The sequence below is a fragment of the Nerophis lumbriciformis genome, linkage group LG32, assembly GCF_033978685.3.
Source record: "Nerophis lumbriciformis linkage group LG32, RoL_Nlum_v2.1, whole genome shotgun sequence".
In the NCBI taxonomy this organism is placed as follows: domain Eukaryota; kingdom Metazoa; phylum Chordata; class Actinopteri; order Syngnathiformes; family Syngnathidae; genus Nerophis; species Nerophis lumbriciformis.
Window position 1 is genome coordinate 20275195 of NC_084579.2, and position 26843 is coordinate 20302037.

At 39.5% G+C, this 26843-nt stretch overlaps 1 protein-coding gene across 1 annotated transcript in view; it reads right to left on the bottom strand.

Moving 5' to 3' along the window:
* The window catches only part of hcn1 (hyperpolarization activated cyclic nucleotide-gated potassium channel 1), a 302198-nt gene that overhangs the window by 138140 nt on the left and 137215 nt on the right, over window positions 1–26843 (bottom strand). Inside the window, exon 3 of the mRNA XM_061927116.2 lies at window positions 10140–10301. Within this exon, the coding sequence (XP_061783100.1) occupies window positions 10140–10301 (162 nt within the window). The remainder of the gene's footprint in view (window positions 1–10139; window positions 10302–26843) is intronic.

A 26843-nucleotide genomic window follows, 5' to 3' on the forward strand; every position in this document is an offset into this window, starting at 1 on the left:
GGAGCCAGATGAGGTGGTTCGGGCATCTGGTCAGGATGCCACCCGAACGCCTCCCTCGGGAGGTGTTTCGGGCACGTCCGACCGGTAGGAGGCCACGGGGAAGACCCAGGACACGTTGGGAAGACTATGTCTCCCGGCTGGCCTGGGAACGCCTCGGGATCCACCGGGAGGAGCTGGACGAAGTGGCTGGGGAGAGGGAAGTCTGGGCTTCCCTGCTTAGGCTGCTGCCCCCGCGACCCGACCTCGGATAAGCGGAAGAAGATGGATGGATGGATGGATGGATGGATATATATATGTATGTATATATATATATATATATATACACACATACATACATACATATATATATATACATATATATATATATATATATATATATATACACACATACATACATACATATATATATATATACACATATATATACACATACATACATACATATATATATATATATACATATATATATATATATATATATATATATATACATATATATATATATATATATATATATATGTATATATATATATATATATATACATATATATATATATGTATATATATATACATATATATATATATTTACATATATACATTTACATATATATATTCACATATACATATTTACATATACATATATATATACATATATATATATATACATATATATATATATACATATATATATATATATATATATATATATATATATATATATATATATATATATATATATATATATATATATATATATATATATATACCGGTATATATATATATATATACATATATACATATATATATATATATATATATATATATATGTATATATATATATATATACATATACATATACATATATATATATATATACATATACATATATATATATATATATATATATATATATATATATATATATATATATATATATATATATATATATATACATACATTATTACAAAATGTTCACACAATTGTAGGACTGGGCCAATAGTAGTAAAGTCACTTAATCGAACAATAACTAAAAATGAACTCAATAACCGCAGAATAATATACAGTATGTAAAAAAACAAAAACAGGTGTGTAAAAAGTGCAGCTGGTGTTGCATTGTAGTAATAATAAGCGACAATTGAATAATATTGCAAAACAATACAATGTAACAGTTAATACTACTAGCTCATAACTCAGCTTTGCCTTTAAAAATGTGTACATTCCTTAAAGCCTTTTTAAGGAAAATACATGCATTCTAGCTAATTATACAAACCATACAACAAACACAGATTGATTGCCAGTCATTGGAAAAACTTACAAAAAACAATTGTAAGTACAATACTGCATACTGTATGACAGTAGTTGTTAATGTGTAAAACTGGATGTGTCCATTAGTTGCAGCTTTTCACAATTTGCAGGCTTTTTGGAATGTAACAATCTACTGTAGTTAGCTAGCTAGCAACTTTTTGCAAAAAAAATCCCCTACGGTTTGTAGCCGAACAGACGCACAAACAAGCCCAGGCAAGAACTCTCCATTGAAGTAAATATAAATCCATCATATAAGCATCACCCTCCCGCTCCTTGTGAGGTTCTATAAATAGGTGTGCTATCACACAACTGCCGTCTAAACATGTCACACGGCTTTTTCCCGCTTAAAACTCTTGTTTTAACTTGCAACACAGATTTATTCTTTATTAGTTCTCATAGGGAACCTCCCGCGGTGGCTAAATCGCTTCATGTAAATGATGCCACACCGGGGCGCAGTCAATTAGCCATTTTATGAGTCCATATTGACCCGAATAGGCTAATATGTGATATTTATTCAGAAGGAGAATAACATTTGGGCTGTTCATTAGGGTTTCTTGCGTGATCGCAGATTAGTTAGTCATTGTTTGATAATATGTGGCGTTTCCACAGCATCTGTGTACATAGTCGGGATAAGGTGTGACAGTCATTTCGGCACAAACAGAGGAGTGTTTGCTTTGCACGTGGAGTTAGGCTCAGAAAAAGTACGGAACAGTGATGCTGAGGAGAGCTGACGTTTGTGACTCAAGCCCTGATGCCTCACAACACAGTCGGTTTGCATGTGTTTGTAAAAAAAAAAAAAAAAAGGGGGGTGGGGGGGGGCGATGAAAAGCTGGAGACGTCCCGAGGCGAGCGTTTTTTTCAATCTGCCTCACCTACAGGGACCGTGCGTGCTTCCGTCACGTCACTCCGAGTGGACAACAGACTCAGGAGGCAGGCATTAACTGCCATTAAGCCCAGTTTCCCTATGTCCGTGTTGGAATTCATGTTTCACTAGTGCGGGCAGCACTCGTGCAGCCACAATAATAATAATAATAATAATAATAATATAATTTATTTGTAAGAAGCACTTTCCATTGAACAAACAACCTCAAAGTGCTACAGTGTATTAAACAAATAATAAAAAGATGATAAAAAAAATAAAAAATAAAAACTACAAACCCCGTTTCCATGTTGGGAAATTGTGTTAGATGTAAATATAAACGGAATACAATGATTTGCAAATCAGTTTCAACCCATATTCAATTGAATGCACTACAAAGACAAGATAATTGATGTTCAAACTCATAAACTTTTTTTTTTTTTTTCAAATAATAATTAACTTAGAATTTCATGGCTGCAACACGTGCCAAAGTAGTTGGGAAAGGGCATGTTTACCACTGTGTTACATGGCCTTTCCTTTTAACAACACTCAATAAACGTTTGGGAACTGAGGAGACACATTTTTTAAGCTTCTCAGGTGGAATTCTTTCCCATTCTTGCTTGATGTACAGCTTAAGTTGTTCAACAGTCCGGGGGTCTCCGTTGTGGTATTTTAGGCTTCATAATGCGCCACACATTTTCAATGGGAGACATGTCTGGACTACAGGCAGGCCAGTCTAGTCCCCGCACTCTTTTACTATGAAGCCATGTTGATGTAACACGTGGCTTGGCATTGTCTTGCTGAAATAAGCAGGGGCGTCCATGGTAACGTTGCTTGGATGGCAACACATGTTGCTCCAAAACCTGTATGTTTGGGTGTGGGCTTTGGTTGGTGTGGCGCTCCCGTCGGGGGGTGCATTTTGCGTGGGGGTGCATTAACCAGCACCAGGAGGCGGGATTACTGCGAGCCTCACACAGTGCGTCTTCGCAGCAGTTTTATGATTGCTCAGCACAAGAAATACGTTACACACATACAGTTGTTGACAAAATACACTGTACATTATATACCTCAGCTAACTAAACTATGGAAATGTATAATATAGTTCATATAGCAATACGGTCTCACTGCACAGCAGGCCAGCAGTTAGCAGAGTCCGCAATCCATGGTGAGGCACAACTGAGTGACGTGCCTCAACTGGCTGCTGATCACCGCACCGTCTCTTCTCAGTATTTGAACGGCAAATGTGAAAATTCAGCGATTTTGAATAAAAATAATCTAAAACTGGTGAAGTTAAATGGAAAATAACTTTATAGTATAATCACTGAAGACATATAATAATTTAATTTTTTTTTTTTCTTTTTACTTTTTTTTTCTTTCCATGATGGCAGGTGAGGCCCCGCCTCACTTGCCTCCAGTGACCGCACGTCACTGAGTGAGATAGATAGATAGATAGATAGATAGATAGATAGATAGATAGATAGATAGATAGATAGATAGATAGATAGATAGATAGATAGATAGATAGATAGATGGATAGATAGATGGATAGATAGACAGACAGACAGGCAGACACATAGCAAAATGAGCAATATATAGACATTTCAAAATACCGTGTGCGTGCACGCGCGCGCACACACACACACACACACGCATGCACGCACGCACGCACACATGCACACACACACGCACTCACACACACAATGGCAATGCTTTTGCTGTTACTGAAAGATGCCGCAGATTGTGCCCTGGGGAGGGAGCGCATATTTGATGGCCATGTAGACCTATTTGCCCCAAGTGACGAATATTTATTTAACCGCTTTCTTAAACTTACGTTTTGACATTATGTATTTCTCCCGCGGGATAATACGAATTTCTCTTCTTTAATCTGTTTGTGTTTTCTTCGTGTGTCTGATGTTCGGTTTTTCCGCCGGAATTGTGCCCTTATATGGGGAATTAAGGGTGTTTACCTATGCAAATTAAGGAATTAAGGGAGTTTACATATGCATATTGGGGAAAATAAGGGCGTTTTTTTTAATGCAAATTGTGATAGACACGCACGTGCTAACCATTTGACATTCAGCAACTTAAAAACAGCAGGTGGGAACAATTTGTGCGTTTAAGAACACGTCATGAATTTCAATGGACTCCTCTTAGGAAATCACTTAGGAAGAAAGATAAGAGGAAAAGTTAGGAACTTATTGCTGAATGGGGCCCAAGGAGCTTAGACTTCGTCTCGGTGTATCTACAAAGCCGGGATTAAACTTGAATAAGTCACAGTCTTTCTGGGACTGAACAAAAAACGCAACATGTAAACTCTTCTAGGTATCAAACACCTCCTTTGTCATGTCCTCGTATCAATCCAGTGCTACCTCAACAAACCGGAAGAAACGGAGGTAAAAACTATTCAAAAGGGTTAAGTTTTCTCGTTTTTAAAGGAGACATTGTGGAGGAGTAAGGGTGCCAACTAACGATCTGTTCGAAGCAGAAGACATTTTAGGGCAGGTTTTAAGTTTCATTTGGGTCGAGGGCGAGGAGCCGCAGCCACGCTTTACTTTGTACCTCTTTCTAGTCCTAACAGAATTGCTATTGTGACATCCAGTGGACACATTTAGAACAGCAGTTTCTTTCATTAAAAACAAAAATGCAGCTCATTTTAATACTTGGCAAACTCATCACGCGGGCCGGATAAAACCTGTTTGCGGGCCTGATTTGGCCCACGGGCCGTAGGTTTGGCACCTCTGCCCTACACTATCAGTCTTATTTTGCATATTTTGGAGAACCAACGTCCTTTACGGTAAACATTGGATTTTGGTCTGTTTATTTTGTCAGAGTGACAGGAGTGAGCTGCGGTTTTTAAGGACCTTCTGCAAAAAAGCTAGTCAAACATCAGCACTTTTTAAAAAATTTGCCCAAATGATGAAAAAGAGAGGACCTAAAATTGAACCTTGAGGAACACCACTAGTATAAGTTAAGAAGTTGAACAAATGGCTACTGACTGAAATAAACACGGCCATTATGTCGATCGTAACGTACTTGTTGATCTCCGAGGGGATATGGGTCGATTGGCAGACATTAAAAAAATAGACATTACCTATCATCAATCTTCACTATGACATCACATTAATACTTGATTGAAGCTCAATATGAAGAAAAAAAACCACAGACACTTTTAGTTTCAACACAGACTCTGTCTCCCAAACACTTGCCATCAAGAGTGTAAAGTTCCTGTCTCCACAATAAAAGTGCTGCTTCATCCTGCCTTTGTTAACAAAATAAAGGTCTCAGAAAACTAGCGCGCACAAGCTATGGAGTTAGGCTTCAATGTATTTCTAAGTATGGAGGCTTGACAAATAAGATGCTAAAGTCCAACCACTTTTATATGGTATTGGATAGACAGGAAGTAAATTCAAAGTTGTGGAACTTTATAGGAAATACATCCTGTCCGATTCCAATCAATGCAAGTCATCAGAATAATATATACAATATGAGGTAGTACACAGGTGTCAAACTCAAGGCCCGAGGGCCAGATCTGGCCCACCACTTCAATTTGTGAGGCCCCTGAAAGCGTGGAAATAACATGTGTAAATAAAGTACCGTATCTTTTCTTAATAAATGTATTACAAAAATAAATGTACTGCGTACGATTACATATATTTACACTTAAATCATCTCTAATGATAAAACAAAATATTATATCATTATACATTTCAAAACAACGTTATTGTGAAATTAAGGATATGTACTTAAATATCTGCTTGACTTATGATTTAAAAGCAAGTAATCCAACAAACTGTTCATGTAAAGTTAAAGTTAAAGTTAAAGTACCAATGATTGTCACACACACACTCGGTGTGATGAAATTTGTCCTCTGCATTTGACCCATCCCCTTGTTCACCCCCTGGGAGGTGAGGGGAGCAGTGGGCAGCAGTGGTGGCCGCGTCCGGGAATCATTTTTGGTGATTTAACCCCCAATTCCATCCCTTGATGCTGAGTGCCAAGCAGGGAGGTAATGGGTCCCATTTTTATAGTCTTTGGTATGACTCGGCCGGGGTTTGAACTCACAACCTACCGATCTCAGGGCGGACACTCTAACCACTAGGCCACTGAGTAGGTAAAAATTGTACAGTACATTTTTTTTTTACAACAAAATCCACTTTCCATATATAGTAATCAGGCGGGGCCTCACCTGCCATCATGGAAAGAAAAAAAAGGTAAAAAGAAAAAAAATGTATTAAATTGTTATATGTATTCAGTGATTATACTATAAAGTTATTTTCCATTTAACTTCACCAGTTTTAGATTATTTTTATTCAAAATCGCTGAATTTTCACATTTTCCGTTCAAATACTGAGAAGAGACGGTGCGGTGATCAGCAGCCAGTTGAGGCACTTCACTCAGTTGTGCCTCAACATGGATTGCGCAATGACTCGGCTAACTGCTGGTCTGCTGTGCAGTGAGACCGTATTGCTATATGAATTATATTATACATTTCCATAGTTTAGTTAGCTGAGGTATATAATGTACAGTGTATTTTGTCAACAACTGTATGTGTGTAACGTATTTCTTGTGCTGAGCAATCATAAAACTGCTGCGAAGACGCACTGGCCGAGGCTCGCGTAATCCCGCCTCCTGGTGCCGGTTAATGCACCCCCCGACGGGAGCGCCACACCAACCAAAGCCACACCCAAACCCTCCACGTGCAAGACCGAATCCACCCAAAAAAACTTAAGAAGCCAAAAAGTGCAAAAACAACAATGCTCGCGGCGGAGGAGCCGTGAACGACTGCAGGGACACAACATTAGGTACACCTGCAGACTGCAGCACAGATTTCATATTTCATTCATTCACAACTCCTCCAACACGAACACCACTGTTCCCGCACTTATAAGTAAAGGTAAGACCATAATAACCTTTTTTTAATTAAATGTGCTTTTTTGTGTGCTACAGTTTGTATGTGTAAAGTTAAAGTTAAGTTAAAGTACCAATGATTGTCACACACACACTAGGTGTGGTGAAATTTGTCCTCTGCATTTGACCCATCCCCTTGATCACCCCCTGGGAGGTGAGGGGAGCAGTGGGCAGCAGCGGCGCCGCGCCAGGGAATCATTTTTGGTGATTTAACCCCCAATTCCAACCCTTGATGCTGAGTGCCAAGCAGGGAAGAATGCTGGTATGAGCTTTTAAACATAACCCGTTAACTGCTGCCAATCAAATGGTGAATAAGATACTCTTTAGGGTTCATATGTTTGTAAATCTGACTGTGATGAAGTCAGTGCCTCACCAGTCTTGAACCTCACCGCACGTCACTGATAGTAATAATACACTATATAACACAACAACCGTATATTTTACAGTATAAATAAATTGCATGTATTTTTACGTTAAAAAAAACAGTGGTACTGTTTTTTTCCATTCCATTTAATTCTATGTATTTTTTTTATTTCATGTGCTGTAAAAAAACAAAAATGCAAATATTACGGTAAAATTGTGGCGACTACGCTGCCAGTTTTATACAGTACAATCTAAGGATTTGGTTTTGTACAGCGTACATAAAAAGACACATGTTTTATATACACACATTTATAAGTATACCGTATATTATTCACAGTTAAAAGCGGCCCTTTGAGGGCAACCATAAATGCGATGTGGCCCTCAGTGAAAACGAGTTTGACACGCCTGACTGGTAGTAGGAACCTCGACTTGGTCATTTTATAAGTAGCTCGTCTGCTGAAAACATTTGTGCACCGTTTACCTACAACAACACCTTAGTTACGTAAATCACACTACAAAACAGGAGAGGACTTAAAGGTGTTGCTTGAGGAAAGCCTTAGTTATGTAAATCACAAGTTTGGACCCCAGTGTTTTATGCTTGCTAGTTAAAATGTCAGTGCAAGGATCTGCAAATGTGTTTACAGTGGTCCAGGTTAGGAGAAAACAATCATTGAGCAATGATTGTTTTGAACTCAACTCGGGGTTTGGTATGGTGTCCTTCCCATTGAATAGCCCTAATCAATATTATTGCGCCCTATGTAACAAAAAAAATACTTGCAGAAATTTGATGGGTTTATTCATTAGTTTAGTGATGTACTGTAGCCAAGGGCGCCGTATTAGGAGGGAAGCTAGGATGATTCTAATAGGTAAAACAGCAACAGCCGCCCAGGGAGCCCAATGTGGGGGTTTTTCATGAGACCCATAATTCCTTTAAACTATTATTTTTGCTTCTCTGCTATCATTGCAACTGTGTTGCGTTTAACATCTCTACTGTAAGCTTCAATCACTAACTAATTAGCTTACTACTCCACAGTGGTAAGCAGCTCTTCCACACAACAAATTACGCTGCATTTGCTAGTCTTGTCTATGGATGTTCGCAATCATCCAGGTCATTGTACTCTCAGGGCATGCAACCGATCACAACTGGACTATTTGGTTTGTCTAAGAAGACGTTTCGCCTGTCAGCCAAGGAGGCTTCATCAGTTCATGCTCATAGACTTAGATTGGTCAGATCTAGTCTTAGACTTAGACTAAGTCAAAGACAAGATCATCATCAGCTCTAGTCTGACTAGATCTGACCAATCTAAGTCAATGACTATATTTGACCAATCAAAGTCTATGAGCATGAACTAATGAAGCCTACTTGGATGACAGGCAAAACGTCTTCTAAAACAAACAGTCCAGTTGTGATCGATTAAATGCCCTGAGATGTGTTAGTTTTAGTACAGATTACTCTCATTGATAGTAACTAAACAGTTTTTTGCTTTTTTTTTTTTTTGCTTCATCGTATAAAGACATAACGACAAATTATTACTAACGGGTTTTAATTTGAGATATGATTCAATGTTGTGTGCTCTTAATCTAGTACTCAGTGTTTATACTGTGTATCATCGTTAACAAGCTTTGAACCTTGAGTATCGCAATATTTGAAGGGATGCTAAGGTGTAGCGTAAAGTTGTTTTTTTCTCCTAGTTGTCTACCATAATATATTTTTACCATAAACGGGTTTTAATTTGAGGTATGATTCAATGTTGTGTGCTCTTAATCTATTACTCAGTGTTTATACTGTGTATCATCGTTAACAAGCTTTGAACCTTGAGTATCGCAATATTTGAAGGGATGCTAAGGTGTAGCGTAAAGTTGTTTTTTTCTCCTAGTTGTCTACCATAATATATTTTTACCATAAACGGGTTTTAATTTGAGGTATGATTCAATGTTGTGTGCTCTTAATCTATTACTCAGTGTTTATACTGTGTATCATCGTTAACAAGCTTTGAACCTTGAGTATCGCAATATTTGAAGGGATGCTAAGGTGTAGCGTAAAGTTTTTTTTTTCTCCTAGTTGTCTACCATAATATATTTTTACCATAAACGGGTTTTAATTTGAGGTATGATTCAATGTTGTGTGCTCTTAATCTAGTACTCAGTATTTATACTGTGTATCATCGTTAACAAGCTTCGACCCTTGAGTATCGCAATATTTAAAGGGATGCTAAGGTGTAGCGTAAAGGTTTTTTTTCTCCTAGCTGTGTATCATAATATATTTTTACCATAAACGTTTGACAAAAAAATCCAATAATAAGCATTAAGTTCATTGACGTCATTGAAATTATTTTCCTCATGATTTAACCAAGCAATATCCTTTTTAGCCAATGTTGAGATCTCAAGTACTGTTACAAACAAACAAAATGTCAACATGATCCAAATAAAACTGTGACCTGTGTTTTGTGCACAAAACAAATAGCGGACTACAGTCAATTGAACGATTGAATGTTTCCCCCTTGTGAAAGACAGTGGTACTTCTTTCTGTATGTATGTCGTAGATGTCAGGTACAAGTCTAGCTAAAACTAATAAATCTTCGAAATGTAGCAGCACACAGAAATGTCTTAGCGTCATTGAGATAGCATGGACTGCCAACCAATATAAGCCAGCAGCTGACAAAACTAACAAGTAGAGAGTAAAAAAAAAAAAAGTCATACTTACAACCATACCATTTAGCGACACCCAGCAGTCAGGGGGGAAGTCTTGGAGGAGAGGCACCAGATACTGGAGACATCCATCCCAGTGACACAGGAGCAGCATCATGCCTATCAAATTAAATATTCTTACCACAGCACTAGCCAGGTCATAGGTCATGTGGAAAATCTGTGGAGAAGCAAAGCAGAGAGTCGGTTAGACTGCTTTGGAGTCGTCATAAATACTGCGAATCCTTCCAATGACTGAATCACAAATTTTTAAAAAATCCACAATTGCAGCCGAAATGGTCGCATGAGAATTTGGTCGTCACTGGTGAGTTTGTGCTGTACTCACAGATGTGGAGCAGTGCATAATTCAACATGGCCGCACTCCAAAACAAACTGTCTCGCAGAAACACACATATGGAGGACCATGTGTGGGTTTCTCTGCAAAAAGACCAGGCCACAATTAAGTTTATTGTTCTGTTAATGCCATAATGACCGTTTATGTCTCTGGGCTGAACCTGAAATTTTAACAAAATAAAAGAACAAATAATTGTGTACAACTACTGCACGTGGTAAATAGTGGATACCTTTATGATTCATATTTTTTGTATTAATATTCAAACCAAAATTATCGATATAACTGTTCAAATTTGCTGGAAATATTCTCACATTATGTCAACAGTGCTCTTTGAAGGTGCAGAAATATTTTGAGTGACGCAACATGACATAGTACAGTAACACACAACTTGCATATTTATTGTTGTGCTGTTGGCTTTTTATCTCTTTTCTATTCATCTTTCACTTTTGTAGAAGTTTTTTTATAATTAATAGTCCACTATTCAGCACTCGGATCATTGGGAGGACAATCCATCTGCATCACACTTGCAGATGCTTAATGGTAAACACATCCGACAATAACTGCAATTACAGTTCGAAAGAGTACAATAACCCTCCCACAAAGTTTCAGGGAAATCAGTTCTGTACGTCTTAAGAAAATACACTGTGATTTAGGGGCGCCCCCCAAAAAAATCGATTCACATCCAAATCACGATTGTTATTTATTTCAATTCTAAATCAAGTTATACATTTCAATAATCAATTTATTATTTTGTTTTAAGGATTCATTTTTAAAAATAAGTTTTTTAGCCAAGTGGTGCATTTGTAACCTGTAACCAAGAACTACAAAGCGGAGAGAAAGCAGGATCTGCCCAAGTTCCAGACACCTCTTCTTTGAACTCTTTTACGACCTCTTCTTATTACTCTTTAACGAACTTTTCTGTGAACTGTTTACAACCTTTTCTTTAAACTGTTCTGTAACCAAAGACGATGGCTGTTGACGACCCCCGCCCCTTAGAAACAGCTGTTGCCATGTAATCAGGAAAAGTCCAAATAAAAGAGAAGGCGTACAATCTTTAGCCAGAGCGTGGTGAGACACTGTGCAAGGGTACAGTGTCCAGGCGTCTCTCCTCAATTTAGCCAAATTTAATTCTGTCTCTGTTTAATTCTTTGCTTCTTGTCTTGTTTAATATATATCATCAGTGTTTGAACCTGACAATGTATGTGTTTATGCTTCACTAATGAGAGTATTTCGCCAGCGCCGTTTTGTCCTACTAATTTTGGCAGTCCTTGAACTCACCGTAGTTGGTTTACGTGTACAACTTTCGCCGTCACTTCATGCCACTCCTTCTTTGTCTCATTTTGTCCACCAAACGTTTTATGCTGTGCATGAATGCACAAAGGTGCGCTTTGTTTATGTTATTGACTTGCGTGGAATGCTAATAATCCATGCTAACATGCTATTTAGGCTAGCTGTGTGTACATATTGCATCATTATGCCTCGTTTGTAGGTATATTTGAGTTAATTTAATATCCTTTGCTTATGTCCTCTGTGTATTTCATTTATATTTGCATGTCTCATGACACATTACCTGTATGTAAAATTGGCTGCATTTCTGATTGGGTGCCATGTTGTTCCAGACCACAGCAAACGTTACCCAGCTTGCAAAGATTGTAATAAATCCATTAGAAGAAGACAGCCTGTCCTTTCCTTTAACTTGGGCACACACATCTTTACCTAAGGCCGTTTTAAACCAGTAATTTCCAGGAGTTATCTCACCCTCTTGAGTCACTTACTTAAATGTGTTGTCTTTATTATAACACTTACATAAGGCTTTTAACTTTTTGCGGCTCCAGACAGATTAGTTGTTTGTATTTTTGGTCCAATATGGCCCTTTCAACATGTTAGGTTGCCGACCCCTGCCTTATACCACTCACTGTTTTACTACAAGGACTGAAAGCTAAATAAGTCACGTAGCATCAGATGCTAAACCTGATAACGAGAAATCACATTTTAAAACGGTATAATATACATCTGACATTTTATCGCAGCTTATCGATAAACCATACTGTATATCATACATTCATTTTTACTACAAAATTTAATGAACATCGTCTACTTTGTAACTACCATAAAAACTGCATGGTGCTAATTTTACGCAAAAAAACAGTTTGAACGTTACAAATTGATGATGATCACTAGGCAAGGACGAGACGAAAACTATTTCAGTGCCATGCCAAAAAAAAGCAATGAGAAGGGTTTTATTTATCTACCGAGTCTGTAATTAGCATAATGACATCTATCCAGGTTAAGTATTCTATAATTCCTCTGACTAAGACTTAATTTATTTCAGGTAAATATCTATAGCAATAGTCGCTGATTGGTGAGTTCAGGCAATTAACCCGTCAATTTAAATATTTTGGCTAATTGTAGTCTATTTTTAAGTTAATGGTTTTCCTTTTCTCTCCAAGTACCTATTCTAATTAATCAGGGGTGAAATGACTGTTTGGTTGATTGGGCCTATTTTGTGAGTTAACTAGCGGGTTTTTACATGCACTTCCAAAACGGTAAGAGGACATTAATTCCCGTCCATTGATAAGTGGGATTTTTTTTTTTATATCATAACATGAAGTAATTATGAAGTTATAGCAAAGAGCTGGATTATTAAACTGAGTTGTTGAGAGGGCATATTTTTAGAAAGTAATGAACCAGTCATTATTATCGTAATATATATTATCTTTATATTTATTATTATTATTATTATGTATGGCAGTATACCATGTCAAACCAAACCTTGATTTAAACTTTAACTAAGTCATCCATCCATCCATCCATTTTTCTGCCACTTATCCAAGTCCGGGTCAAGGGGGCAGTAGTCTAAGCAAAGATGCCCAGATTTCCCTGTCCCTAGTCACACAGAGGGGACACTGAGGCGTTCCCAGGCCAGCTGTGAGACATAGTCCCTCCAGCGTGGCCTAGGTCTGCCCCGAGGCCTCCTCCCGGCTGGACATGCCCGAAACACCTCACCGGTGAAGCGTCCAAGAGGCATCCGTAGCAGATACCCGAGCCACTTCAGTTGCTTCCTCTCGACGTGAAGGAGCAGCGGTTCTACTCTGAGCCTCTCCCGGATGACCGAGCTCCTCACCCTATCTCTGACTCAGACATGGGGCAGATCTGGTTTCAAAATAAAAATAAATATGGGCTGAAATAGCTTGGTTTTGATGTAAAGTAGGTTATTCTTACAAAACACTAAAAAGTGGTTACTGTCAAGGCCAGGGCGCAATCCAATGCGCCCTCGTCTTTGCGCTCTGCTGGTTGCGCCTCCGGGAGCATGCTTCCAGGGGCGCGCCGGGTGTGTGTCCGTCCTGCGGCAGCCGGCAGCTGCAATCATTCACCGGATCTCTACGCACCTGGCGCTAATGAGAGGTACTGCCTTCAAAAGCCTGCTATCCGGGGCGAGAACGTAATCATCTGTTATCGTATGCTTCCCGTGATCGAGCTGTTTGCTTCCAGTCCCCTTTTGGACTTTGGACTGCCTCCCTCGATCCTCGACCCCTGCTTTGGACACGGACCTCTTGACGCCTCTCTCAGCCCCACGGACCTCCCGCTTGTCTCACGGACCTTCTGCTGCCTAGCTCCTTTGGACTTGTCCGCTTTCTCACTCAGGGTAAACACTCAACAAGTAATTCCCACACATAGTCTCACACCCCTTTTGGATTAGTCACACTCCATTCTCTTGTTTAGTTTATAGTCATAGTATTGTTTTTTATTATATACATTTATTAATATATATAATAAGTATATAGAGCAATATTTTCCCCTTGTGGTTCTGTGCCATCAACTCCCTCCTGAAACATAACAGTTACTTACGATAAGAATTGGTGAAGGGTTTTGTTCAATTTTACTCCTATATTCTCCTGATTACAAGCGTGCTTTGCAGTGGCCACTTTTATTTTGCAATAACTTTTTTTTTTTCTCAAAATTTGTAACTCTGCCAAAAGAAAAAGACCCAAAACAAATCTCCACTACAGAGAAAGCTGTTTTTTAGGAGGATACAACAAAGGCACTTTTTAGTTTTACTCGCTCAAGAATAGGAATATAACGATTGCTATGACCAAAATGATCATGATTATCACATTGTTCAATGTGCTCAAAATATGTGCCAAGAGGACACAGCCTGTGGGTTCAATGTGCATAATTTAGGGTTTCCCCAGATTGCCAGAATACCTGTGGCGGTGGGGTGGTCAATACTAACTTGATGCATATATTTTCTTTAAAAAGGCTTGAATATGGTATACATATATTTAAAAACAAATCTGTTATTAGTAATTAACATTTTTTATACATTGTTTTACTCTATTTGTCGGTTGTTGCTGCCTTTTCCATTAACATACTTTCTTGAAAAATTGTAAATTTCTATAGACTTCTGCAATCCTTTTAGTGACTTATTCTTTATCTAAAACAAATAACAAATCTTGCATTTTTTTGTGGTGTTATTAGAGAATTGTTCGCGTGTGTCTTGTCTACGTCGTTACAACTGTTTTGGCAGTGCTGTTTGGCAAGCAAAGTCTTTTTTTGGGTGGCTGAATTTCCGGTGTATCACTAATCAATAGTGCACAAATAATCGGCTATATATATGAAGTCATACAATATGCTAACTAAATATGTTTTCAAGTTAAAAAAAATCAAATTTTTTAGGTGTAGCAGCTTTTATTTTGCCGTGGCGGGGCACCACTACCCATTACATGTCGGGGAAACCCTGCAATTGAATAGTTTAGTTGCTCATACAGCAATGTGTTTATACAAGTTTAAATTAGAGTATGATTGAGTTTGTTTTTTTTAAATGGGGAAATACGTTAATGTCCCTTGTATTCATGTTAGCATTTAAGCTAGCTAACTTGTGTCTCCATTAGGGATGGCCGATAAATGCGTTAAAATGTAATATCGGAAATTATCGGTATCGTTTTTTTTTTTTTATCAGTATCGTTTTTTTTTGTGTTTTTTTTTAAATCAACATAAAAAACACAAGATACACTTACAATTAATACACCAACCCAAAAAACCTTCCTCCCCCATTTACACTCATTCACACTCATTCACACAAAAGGGTTGTTTCTTTCTGTTATTAATATTCTGGTTCCTACATTATATATCAATATATATCAATACAGTCTGCAGGGATACAGTCCGTAAGCACACATGATTCTGCGTGCTGCTGGTCCACTAATAGTACTAACCTTTAACAGTTAATTTTACTAATTTTCATCAATTACTAGTTTCTATGTAACTGTTTTTATATTGTTTTATATCAAGAAAATGTTTTTAATTTATTTATCTTATTTTATTATTATTTTTTAAAAGTACCTTATCTTCACCATACCTGGTTGTCCAAATTAGGCATAATAATGTGTTAATTTCACAACTGCATATATCGGTTGATATCGGTATCGGTAATTAAAGAGTTGGACAATATCGGAATATCGGCAAAAAGCCATTATCGGACATCCCTAGTCTCCATGAAATAAACAGTGTTACCAGTCTGTGAGTTTATCAAAGCAAGGTTCTCAATAATGCTTTTACGATCATTTTAATTAGAAACGTTATTACGAACCGTCATGAGTTTTACCATGGTTTATCAATAATGCTGTATATCATTACATCCCTATTCAAGACCTTTTGCCTTGCGGGCAGGTATGTTGTCACTGATTTGCCAGATTTGAATAGCCCATCCATCCATCCATTTTCTACCGCGTATTCCCTTCGGGGTCGGGGGGGGCGCTGGAGCCTATCTCAGCTAAAATCGGGCGGAAGGCGGGGTACACCCTGGACAAGTCGCCACCTCATCGCAGGGCCAACACAGATAGACAGACAACATTCACACTCACATTGACACACTAGGGCCAATTTAATGTTGCCAATCAACCTATCCCCAGGTGCATGTTTTTGGAAGTGGGAGGAAGTCGGAGTACCTGGAGGGAACCCACGCAGTCACGGGGAGGACATGCAAACTCCACACAGAAAGATCCCGAGCCCAGGATTGAACCCAAGACTACTCAGGACTTTCGTATTGTGAGGCAGATGCACTAACCCCTCTTCCACCGTGCTGCCCCAGATTGGAATAGCTTTGTTGAATAATACACTGAACAAAAATATAAACGCAACACTTTTGTCTTTGCTCCCATTCATGAGTTGAACTTAAAGATCTGAAACTTTTACTATATACACAAATTACCTATTCCTCTCAAACAGCATGATTATTGTACAGGTGTGCCTTACGCCGCCCAAAATAAAAAGCCACTCTGAAATGTGCAGTTTTGCTTTATTGGGGCTCTGGGGGGCTTAGAAAAGTAGTCAGTATCTGGTGTGACCACCATTTGCAACATGGGGCCCGTAAGATGCACTTGCGTACGTTGTCCATAACATACGCCTGCCCATACCATAACCCCACCCCCACCATGGACCACCTGATTCACAACGTTGACATCAGCAAACCGTGAGCCCACACGATGGCACACATCGCATCTGCCCTGAACAATGCAAACTTTTCCGTGAAGAGAACACCGCAACAATGTGCTAGATTCCATCGAATGTGAGCATTTGCCCACTCAAGTCGGTTACGATGACGAACCGCAGTCAGGTCGAGACCCCGATGCAGATGAGTTTCCCTGAGACGATTTCTCACAGTGTGTGCAGAAATTATTTGGTTATGCAAACCAATTGTTGCAGCAGCTGTCTGGGTGGCTGGTCTCAGACAATCATGGAGGTGCACCTGCTGGATGTGGAGGTCCTGGGCTGGTGTTATTACACATGGTCTGTAGCTGTGAGGCCGGATGGATGTACTGCCAAATTCTCTGAAACGCCTTTGGAGACGGCTTATGGCAGGGGTGCCAAACTCAAATACAGAGTGGGCCAAAATTTAAAACTGAACAAAGCCGCGGGCCAAGGTCGAACAAATTAACCTTTAACGTACTCTACGAGCTGTCGTCACGTCCACTTTTCATCCATTCTAACATCGTTCAGACTTAGTCACAAGATATGTGCGGCTTCTGTACGCACACACGAGCGAATGCAACGCATACCTCATCAACAGCGATACAGGTTACACTGAGGGTGCCAGTATAAAAAACTTTAACACTGTTAGAAATATACACCACGCTGTGAACCCACACCAAACAAGAATGACAAACACATTTCGGGAGAACATCCGCACCGTAACACAACATAAACACAACAGAACAAATACCCAGAATCCTTTGCAGCACTAACTCTTCCGGGACGCTACAAAATACACCCCCCCCCCCCCCCCACACACACACACACACACATACACCTTGTAGCGTCCCAGAAGAGCTAGTGCTGCGATGGGTTCTGGTTTGGTGTGGATTCACAGTGTGGCGTATATTTCTAACAGTGTTAAAGTTTTTTATTCGGCTACCCTCAGTGTAACCTGGATCGCTGTTGATGAAGTATGCGTTGCATTCTAATGTGTGTGCGTGCAGAAGCCGCACATGTTATGTGACTGGGCCAGCGCTGGCTGGCTGGCGTTTGGAAGACTCCCGGGAGGATCGGCGGGCCAGCTTAGTGTTAATTTGATATCGCCTCAAGGGTCAAGTGAAATTACACGGCGGGCCAAATTTGGCCCGCGGGCCGGAGTTTGACACCCATGGCTTATGGTAAAGAAATTAACATTCAATTAACGGAAAACAGCTCTGGTGGACATGCCAACTGCACGCTCCCTCAAAACTTGTGACATCTCTGACATTGTGCTCTGTGATAAAACGTCACATTTCCGAGTGACCTTTTATTGTGGGCAGCCGAAGGCACACCTGTACGATAATGGTAAATGGTAAATGGGTTATATTTGTATAGAGCTTTTCTACCTTCAAGGTACACAAAGCACTTTGACACTATTTCCACATTCACCCATTCACACACACATTCAAACACTGATGGCGGGAGCTGCCCTGCAAGGCTCTAACCACGACCCATCAGGAGCAAGGGTGAAGTGTCTTGCCCAAGGACACAACGGACGTGACGAGGTTGGTAGAAGGTGGGGATCGAACCAGGAACCCTCAGGTCGCTGGCACGGCCACTCTCCCAACCGCGCCACGCCGTTAATAATAATAATCATGCTGTTTAATATTCATCTTGATATACCACACCTGTGAGGTGGAATGGATTATCATGGAAAAAAATAAATGCTCACTAACACAGATTTAGACAGATTTGTGAACAATATTTGAGAGGAATAGGTCTTTTGTGTATACAGTAAACGTTTTGGATCTTTGAATTCAACTCATTAGAAATGGCAGCAAAAATAAAAGTGTTGCGTTTATATTTTTGTTCACATAGAATGGGGTAAACTACCTTGGCAGTAAAGTGTGTTGTTCTGTACCTCTAATTATTTTAAATACTAAAAACAAAACTGACTCATTATTACCCTTTGGTGTGCCAAATTATAATAGATTTGGATTTAAATCTATGGTTGTCATGTTTTATGTGCTTATTTTCATGTAAGCATAAATACACAGACTGCTATTCTAACTCTACGTGGACTGGAAGCCTTGCTCACAACAATTTCCGAGAACACCTGTGCAAAATTCAAAGTACAAATGCTCCCAAGGCCAGGTGTTTTTAAAGCCTCTCTGAACGACCTCCGCCGTGGTCCACTGTGACCGCCCGGTAACCTTTTTGCACAAAGGACAGCGACCACACACACACACACACACACACACACACAACAGACAAGATGAGAGAACAAGAGGCTGGGCTGATGCTCAGATCCCTCCATGGTTCAACTCCTCAGCTGGGAGATACAGTGCACTGCCCTGGAAGTGCTAAAATTAGACGGTAGCTTATGCCAGAGAACGGCTGTCTCAACGCACTCCGAATCCCTTCTTCTGCTGCCGTCGTCTTTATTCCTAATTTAGCAGAACCCTCTCTCTCTGTCTCTCTCTCTCTCTCTCCCTGTCTTGCTTGGTTTCCCACTGCACAGCCGTCATTCCTCGGCTGATGACTTGAGACAGTCAAACATAAAACATAAGCAACACAAAAAATGGTAATTATCCCTGATGTTTTTTTAACAGAATTGAACAAAATGTAAAGACATCCATCTATACCAGTTATCCTGTACAGCACATGTGTCGAACTCAAAGCCCTCATTTAAATGTCACCCCCCGCCACATCATTTAAAGTGGTTCGTCACGTCAAATACCTGGCCCGTCACGTCATTTAATTAGGATGTGGGAAGAACTGTGGACACTCTTGTGATTTTGGATAACATCGGACTGTCCGCCCCACAGGTTTTTGAGGACCAGTCATAGACAATTTAGAGTGAAAAGCAAATTTTATTTTCACTCGCATACAAAACATTCTAACTTGGATTGTTTCCCTGGCTTCGAGACTCTCCCGAAGGACACAACAAACTCCCTTCTTCTCTCTCATGGACACACCTGTTGTTGTTGACTTTGGACTAGCGACTGCACGACATCAAGGCCGCGGAACAGAGACACACTGCAGGCTTACACACAAACATGCATCCACAAAAATATACGCCACACACACATACCCCACCCCTCCAATCCAACGCCCTCAACGCAAATCCCATAGGGGTGATGAAAGGATGGTCAGCGCCTGAGAGCTACAGCCTGCCACCATGACCCCGCACTCCCTTCCCTCTGTTGCTAAATATCTCGAGATGTACGTTGTAATATGTATATGTGCTTTGCTATGGAGGTTTTTTCCCACTCCAGACTGGGCCCCCTTAGGAGCCCAGTCTAGATTGTATTTTTTTACTCATCCTTCCCCAGCGTTTGACCTTTTTCCCATCTTTTACGGGGCGTTTTGTGGCGACCCATCACCGTTCCTGTTCTGTAACCCTGTACACTGTTTGTTTGTCTAATCTTGAACGGGTTTGTGCTGAAAACAAAGTTTCGTTGTACTTGTGCAATGACAATAAAGACCTATCCTATCCTATTTTTTGCGGTCTGCCACATCATTTAACGTGGTCTGTCACCTCATTATTGTGGCCCGCCATGTTATTCAACGTGGTCCGTCACATCATTTAAAACGGGGGTGTCAAACTCATTTTAGCTCAGGGGCCGCATGGAGGGAAATCTGTACAGAAGCGGGCCGGACTATTAAAGGGGAACATTATCACCAGACCTATGTAAGCGTCAATATATACCTTGATGTTGCAGAAAAAAGACCATATATTTTTTTAACCGATTTCCAAACTCTAAATGGGTGAATTTTGGTGAATTAAACGCCTTTCTAATATTCGCTCTCGGAGCGATGACGTCACGTTGTGACGTCACATCAGGAAGCAATCCGCCATTTTCTCAAACACCGAGTCAAATCAGCTCTGTTATTTTCCGTTTTTTCGACTGTTTTCCGTACCTTGGAGACATCATGCCTCGTCGGTGTGTTGTCGGAGGGTGTAACAACACAAACAGGGACGGATTCAAGTTGCACCAGTGGCCCAAAGATGCGAAAGTGGCAAGAAATTGGACGTTTGTTCCGCACACTTTACCGACGAAAGCTATGCTACGACAGAGATGGCAAGAAAGTCAAAGAAATCTCCCGCCAGACCGCCATTGAATCTGCCGGAGTGTGTGAGCAATTCAGGGACAAAGGACCTCGCTAGCACGGCAAGAAATGGCGGCAGTTTGTTCCCGCAGACGAGCGAGCTATCGACCCTAGCTTCCCTGGCCTGCTGACATCAACTCCAAAACTGGACAGATCAGCTTTCAGGAAAAGAGCGCGGATGAGGGTATGTCTACAGAATATATTTATTGATGAAAATTGGGCTGTCTGCAGTCTCAAAGTGCATGTTGTTGCCAAATGTATTTCATATGCTGTAAACCTAGTTCATAGTTGTTAGTTTCCTTTATCCATCCATCCATCCATTTTCTACCGCTTATTCCCTTTGGGGTCCCGGGGGCGCTGGAGCCTATCTCAGCTACAATCGGGCGGAAGGCGGGGTACACCCTGGACAAGTCGCCACCTCATCGCAGGGCCAACACAGATAGACAGACAACATTCACACTCACATTCACACACTAGGGCCAATTTAGTGTTGCCAATCAACCTATCCCCAGGTGCATGTCTTTGGAGGTGGGAGGAAGCCGGAGTACCCGGAGGGAACCCACGCAGTCACGGGGAGAACATGCAAACTCCACACAGAAAGATGCCGAGCCCGGGATTGAACCCAAGACTAATCAGGACCTTTGTATTGTGAGGCAGACGCACTAACCCCTCTTCCACCGTGCTGCCCCAGATTGGAATAGCTTTGTTGAATAATACACTGAACAAAAATGTATTTCATATGCTGTAAACCTAGTTCATAGTTGTTAGTTTCCTTTAATGCCAAACAAACACATACCAATCGTTGGTTAGAAGGCGATCGCCGAATTCGGCCTCGCTTTCTCCCGTGTCGCTTGCTGTCGTGTCGTTTTCGTCGGTTTCGCTTGCATACGGTTCAAACCGATATGGCTCAATAGCTTCAGTTTCTTCTTCAATTTCGTTTTCGCTACCTGCCTCCACACTACAACCATCCGTTTCAATACATTCGTAATCTGTTGAATCGCTTAAGCCGCTGAAATCCGAGTCTGAATCCGAGCTAATGTCGTTATAGCTTGCAGTTCTTTCCGCCATGTTTGTTTGTGTTGGCTTCACTATGTGACGTCACAGGAAAATGAACGGGTGGTTAAAATCAGGCACTTTGAAGCTTTTTTTAGGGATATTGCGTTTTGAAAAAAACTTTGAAAAATATAATAAGCCACTGGGAACTGATTTTTAATGGTTTTAACAATTCTGAAATTGTGATAATGTTCCTCTTTAAAATCATGGCATTAAAACTAAAAAATAAAGACAACTTCAGATTGTTTTCTTTGTCTTACTTTGGCCAAAAATAGAACAAACACATTCTGAAAATATTACAATAAAAATATAGAAAACATACCGGCAGCGGTAAAGTTCAGATCAATGAAGGAAAGAAGAAAGTGAATGAATGTTTATAACTGAATAAATTTACATATGTGTAAAAAATTGTTTACTTCCTCCAAAACACAATATAGAATGTGAGATATAACAGGATAATGCATACATGTATTTATTTGTTTACAAAATGGTTTAAAAAAGTAGCACCTCAAAAATTTACTGTGGGACCCCATTTTTATGACTTGATGGGGTCCCTGGGACCCCATTTTGAAAATTCCTAGCGGCAACACTGCTGGAGTATTGGTGCGTGCAAAACAGCAGCAGGCGGCTGTGGCCTGCGGGCCGGTTTTAATACTAATCAAATATCATCCCGGGGACCATAGATAATTCATTCGCGGGCCGTGACTTTGACACCCCTGATTTAAAGTGGCCTGCCATGTCATTCACGACCTCATTCACACTGCAGATGAATTCCAATTTTTTTGCCCATATGCAACCTGCATCTGATTTTTTTAATGCCAGTGTGAAAAGTGCAATTCCATATTTTCCTATAAGACCCAGGCCTCTTTCGTATGTGGAAATAAATTGTGTATTTATGTGATGCATCCTCAATGTGAACGCTACCGCGCTCAGGTTGCATTCATCCGACCAGGACGTCATCAAAAAGCCGATAAGCGTCATAATTATTTGCCAAAATAGAAGGTTACAAAAAAAAATTGTTTAAAACGGAGCAGAAAATTTGAAAATAATATGTTTTAGGCAGCCATAACTGCACTGTTGCCCTCAATGAAAACAAGTTTGATATTCCTGCTGTACACAGGGTTGCAGAGAAGCTGAAGTCTATCCCAGCTGACTTTCCACGAGTCAATCATAGGACACATATAGAACCACTACACTGTCAGTAAAAAGGTCAACCACTACATGTGTAAACAACAATTTAAAACGTAACTTTTTTTTTTGTTCCCCCGCCGGGTTAAGATGCTGCCAAATGTCCTGACTGAGTTTGGGAAAATACGATAATTAAATGTTAACTTGGGATCATTGGTCAGAATTTTGCTAACTTAGTTTTCATTTATATAATCTTAAGATTACAAAAGTAAATGTACAATAAGCAGGTTTTGAAGTGGAAGTTTTTTGTTTTTTTTATCGCGTCAAAAATTGTATGTTTTGGTATGTTTTTTATATATTATTTTAGTATTTTGAATCATTATTAAAATGTATCGGTTAATTGGTTAAATGTATTCATTTTCCCAGGTTCATCTTTATCAGAACAACAACGGCCAACCACCAATATGATTATTTTGCAAAAATATACACTTACCAGCAAAGGCATAGTATTTTTATCGTAAAATTACAACCAAAAGGTTTGGATAATGTTCGGACTAGTTCCTTGCAAGTCCATGTAAACACAGAATGCTGTGAAGATGATTTTGAAAAAATCATAAAAAACATTAAGAAGTTGCATACCTTTAGAAATGTGATACGATTTAAATACGAAATAAATGTAATTATCGTAATTGTCAGAATAAGAGTCTGCCGTGCAAAAGTTGTTAGCTGACTTCACAACACAATGTGTGTTTCGATTCAATATGATGTAGTTTGTTGTCCCGAAACAATTAGTTAAAGGGGAACGGCACTTTTTGGGGAATTTTGCCTTTCGTTACAAAGTTATTCAATGAAATTAATCTAAATTCAATCTATATGAAAAACTTGACAACAGGTGTATTTTTATTCTATACATTCTAACTTGTAAATACAACTGCTTACAGCAGAGCCAATCAGCCCATAAAACGCAATAAAAATCCATCCAAAAAGCGCCAACAATACTCCATTTAGTGACTTGAATATTAGCCAAGTATTAGTGACATTGTTATTATAAGTGCTAACGCAGACAAACTATTGATAGTGGCGCCGCGATAACTACCGTGTGTGCCTTTGTTTACATAATTGAGTGGCAAGCTGCTTCCTCACGTCTTTTGCTTGTAAAAGTGTATTGTAGATCATAAATAATACCTCTCAAGTGGATAGTAAAGCAACGAGGACGTAATACGATATGTTGGTACACTTTGACAACCAATTTAGACCCGGAAATGGCGAGAACGACACAAAAATACGCATGGTTCTACCCTTTTCTTCGTTAGGATTATGAGTCATTTTTTTGTCCAAAATCGGAATATAACAAGTTTCAAGAGTCGCCATCCTAATGAGAGCAGACATTGTACAGTACGTGATGTTTTAATATGTTTGTTGGCTCTCATGAAGTCTGCAGTGAGTAGAAATCAGTGATATATATGCTTAAAATGATCAAAATACATGAATATCAAATGTTATTATAACTGTGCCTGTTACTACATTTAAATTACAACCAAAAGGTTTGGATAATGTTCGGACTAGTTCCTTGCAAGTCCATGTAAACACAGAATGCTGTGAAGATGATTTTGAAAAAAATCATAAAAAACATTAAGAAGTGGCATACCTTTAGAAATGTGATACGATTTAAATAAATGTAATTATCGTAATTGTCAGAATAATTGTATCTAAGTTATCACAAAACTTTGTGCTGCCATGAGTTCCCGGCGAGCAGACAAAAGCTGTCTTTGATCTTACCAAGCAAAAGGCTTGTAAAACTCCACTGTGTAGGATGGGAAGCGACATGAAGGTGTCGGTTTCTTTGATGTATTGTAATCCACAGGAAGATTTTGTCTTTACCCGAGATCTAAAAAGCGGAGAGGAAGCAGGACCTAACCCCCCTCCAGGCACCTTTTCTTTGAACTGTTTTGTGATCAAAGGCAGCGGCTGTTTACGACCCCCTTCCTTTAGAAACAGCTGTTGCCATGTAATCAGGGAAAGTCCAAAATCGGAATATAACAAGTTTCAAGAGTCGCCATCCTAATGAGAGCAGACATTGTACAGTACGTGATGTTTTAGTATGTTTGTTGGCTCTCATGAAGTCTGCAGTGAGTAGAAATCAGTGATATATATGCTTAAAATGATCAAAATACAAGAATATCAAATGTTATTATAACTGTGCCTGTTACTACATTACATATATACTTACATCATGAATATACAACCTTAATGGAGGTGTTTGGATGTTTTTAAGGGTTTTTTATAGGCAGAATAGAGCGACTAGCTTGGGTTCCATTGTAAGCGGACTTTTGATCGCATTTACTTAATATTTAGAATGCACACAAAAGAAAAACGTGTTCTTTTCTTACATAAGGATTGTGAATGATAGGCAAAATTACAAAAAAGTGCAGTTTCCCTTTAAGCAAGTTGTTGTTGAAAATGATATTAATACCCGCAATAATTCTGCTCACAATACGATATGATCTGATTTGTAATACAAAGTTAGCACTTCTTTTCATTACTAATACTTTTGAATACTTTAGCTTAGTTCACGGGAAGAGAGAGCAAAGTCATGGCACCGTTTTTTGAGGATTTACAGGTCAATAAAAGGTTGCATATGCAGACAATTGAGGATTACTGGCAAACAGATGAAAATCCCGCTGTATTGCAAACATATTCATAAAAATCTCAAACATAAATGATTTTATTTAGAGAATCTAATTCAAAGAGGTTTCTCAGCAACGATCTGGAGGACAAAGTTCATGACTAGGGGAGCGCAAGTAAGGATAAGCTCTTGCAGAGAAGGTTTTCGCAAATTCCCAAGGATAGTTTCGCTTTGCCTGGAAGCCTTTGCATCCTTGGGGTCATACCCCTCCAGGGACATGAAGGGAAGACGTACAGATTCATTAGCACGTCAGTGTGGAATTTGTTTAGCTTGGAATTTCAGAGCCAAAGAGAACGTCTACGAATACAAGAGAGACCTTAATAATAAAGGGTTTGCATCAGTGGTTGGGTCAAAATTCATTATGATGGTGTCCATTAGTGAGATTTACTTTAGTTTCATGTACTAATTTGTAGGAAAATGCAGACAAAGCAAGAGTGAGAACCAAAGAGAGTTCATAATGAAGAGTCAAGAAATATTATCCAAAATACTTAAAAATGTAACTCGCCTGGATCCACTTGCTTCACACTGCCCGAGCTGTAAGCTCATTGTCAAGCACAGCTCTTAAAGGTCCCCTTTCATGCTGATAATATCAGCACTTACTTCATAGTTCTGGATCTAAAAAATGTTCAGGTAAAATTTCCACCCAAAATAGACACTGTCGATTGTAGACTTGTTTTCGAACGAGTTTCAGCACATTTTGGAACGCCCGCTTTTAACTAAAAAATGTGTTTGGGCCTGCATCAGAGACTGGAGCCAAATGCAATCCCGATAATCAGAAGCACCCTCAAGGGTAGAAAGAATGATTCAGAACTTGCGTAAAAACTGAGAAAGAAAAGCAAAAACGAGAGAAAAAGAGTATAAGCCGCGGCTATTCTCATTTGCGTCTCATTTCCTTCAGATGCTTGAGGAAATTTTATATATATATATATATATAT